Source organism: Aplysia californica, unplaced genomic scaffold (genome assembly GCF_000002075.1).
Source record: "Aplysia californica isolate F4 #8 unplaced genomic scaffold, AplCal3.0 scaffold00996, whole genome shotgun sequence".
NCBI classification, from domain to species: Eukaryota; Metazoa; Mollusca; class Gastropoda; order Aplysiida; family Aplysiidae; genus Aplysia; species Aplysia californica.
The window spans coordinates 222,938-224,564 of NW_004798266.1; the positions used below are offsets into that span (position 1 = coordinate 222,938).

Sequence of the window (1,627 nt, forward strand, 5' to 3'; positions counted from 1 at the left end):
AGTACATGGTGATGACCTAGTTATTATAGCATAGATACAGTACATGGTGATGGTAGTTATTATAGTACAGACACAGTATGTGTGGTTTGAACCTCAGCTCGGTCTGATGTATCTGTGGAAAAGATGCTTTACATACATGAGTTTCCGGTTTGTTTTGGTCCTTTAAACGTATATCGTTTTACCAATTCACAGGTGATAGCGTTTTTCTCAGCAAGACTGGAGCCCCTGGGTTCGAACCCCTCCCCGGGTGATGTCCTTCAGACCATCAAGGACGGAAGTCTCACCTTCAAGAAGGATAAGCTGAAGGTGAGTGCTGTGGACAGTCACAGTAATACAGTTTTTTTTAGTTTTAGTAAATGTTTTACGGCTCTTGCAACACAATTAGGTGATACGAGTGCCGCGTCTTAGAGGTGATGTACCCCCAGGTGGTGCCACTGATTGTAGTGTCTTTAGGCCATTCCCAAAGGGGGGACATTTCTCGTTCAAGCATAGTAGAATTGTAAATAGGCTGATTCATGTCACGCTCATAACTGTGCCTGATCTACAACAGGGAACTGCTGCTTTTTCTTTCCTAGTCCGTACTATTGTCATTTTCCTCTACTTCTTTTGTATGTTTGTCACTCTCTTGTGACCCGCTATTTCCGGGGTGCCTTGATAGTCGAAGCAGACCTTGTGCTGTTGAAGCTAGAGAGGTGAACAGAGTAAGTCTGATTCCCTGTTAGGACTTCTTTGTTGACACCCACCCCTTGGCGCTCATATGACCTTATGCAGTTGCGAGCGCTGTAAAACCTCTGCTGAAAAAAAAAAAAAAGAAAAGAGGTGATGTCGCTGGAGAGTAACGTACAAGTGCTCTTCGTAACTTGTTTATGTGTCAGTGTATTTCTCTTTCCTCAACACCTTCTGTCGTTCCTTCACCCTCCTTCTGTCATTCCTAGAAATTCCCTGAATTTGTAAGTGATCTCTAGGTGTTTATTCATTCCCAGAAATTTGAGAAATTCCCTCTTTTCGTAACCTGTTGATGTTTTTTTTTCTTTTTCTTTTTCTTTTTTTTTCTTATTTCCTCACCCTCCGTCTGTCGTTCGCAGAAATTCCCTCTCTGTGTAACTTGGTTTTTTTCTTTTTCTTATTTCCTCACCCTCCTTCTGTCGTTCCCAGAAATTCCCTCTCTGTGTAACTTGGTTTTTTTGTTTGGGTTTTTTTTTTCTTCTTATTTCTTCACCCTCTCTCTGTTCCCAGAAATTCCCTCTCTGAGTAGCTTGTTGGGTTTTTTTGGGGGTTGTTTTTTTTCTTATTTCCTCACCCTCCTTCTGTCGTTCCCAGAAATTCTCTCTCTGAGTAACTTGTTGGGTTTTTTTTGTTGTTGTTTTTAAAAAAATTATTTCCTCACTCTCCTTCTGTCGTTGGCAGAAATTCCCCGAGCTGAAGTTCCAGTACGTGGAGGAGGAGAGCCCGGAGGAGTTCTTCATCCCGTACATCTGGTCGCTGGTGTACCACAGCGCCAACCTGTACTTCAACCCCGGCCGCATCCTGCTCTTCTCGCTCAACTCGGAGGACGGGGCCGCAGGGAAGAACGTGTGATTGTGTGTGGTGGGGGTTGTGAGGGGGAAAGGGAGGGGGAGAAGGGAGA

General features: G+C 44.0%; 1 protein-coding gene across 1 annotated transcript in view; it reads left to right on the forward strand.

The window, feature by feature from the left end:
* Positions 1 to 1,618, forward strand: part of LOC101846175 (dymeclin) — a gene marked incomplete at its 5' end in the record, with an annotated part of 21,766 nt that extends 20,148 nt beyond the window's left edge. Inside the window, 2 exon segments of the mRNA XM_013089601.2 lie at positions 193 to 306; positions 1,408 to 1,618. Coding sequence (XP_012945055.1) covers positions 193 to 306; positions 1,408 to 1,578 — 285 coding nt within the window.
* Between the last annotated feature and the right edge of the window lie 9 nt (positions 1,619 to 1,627).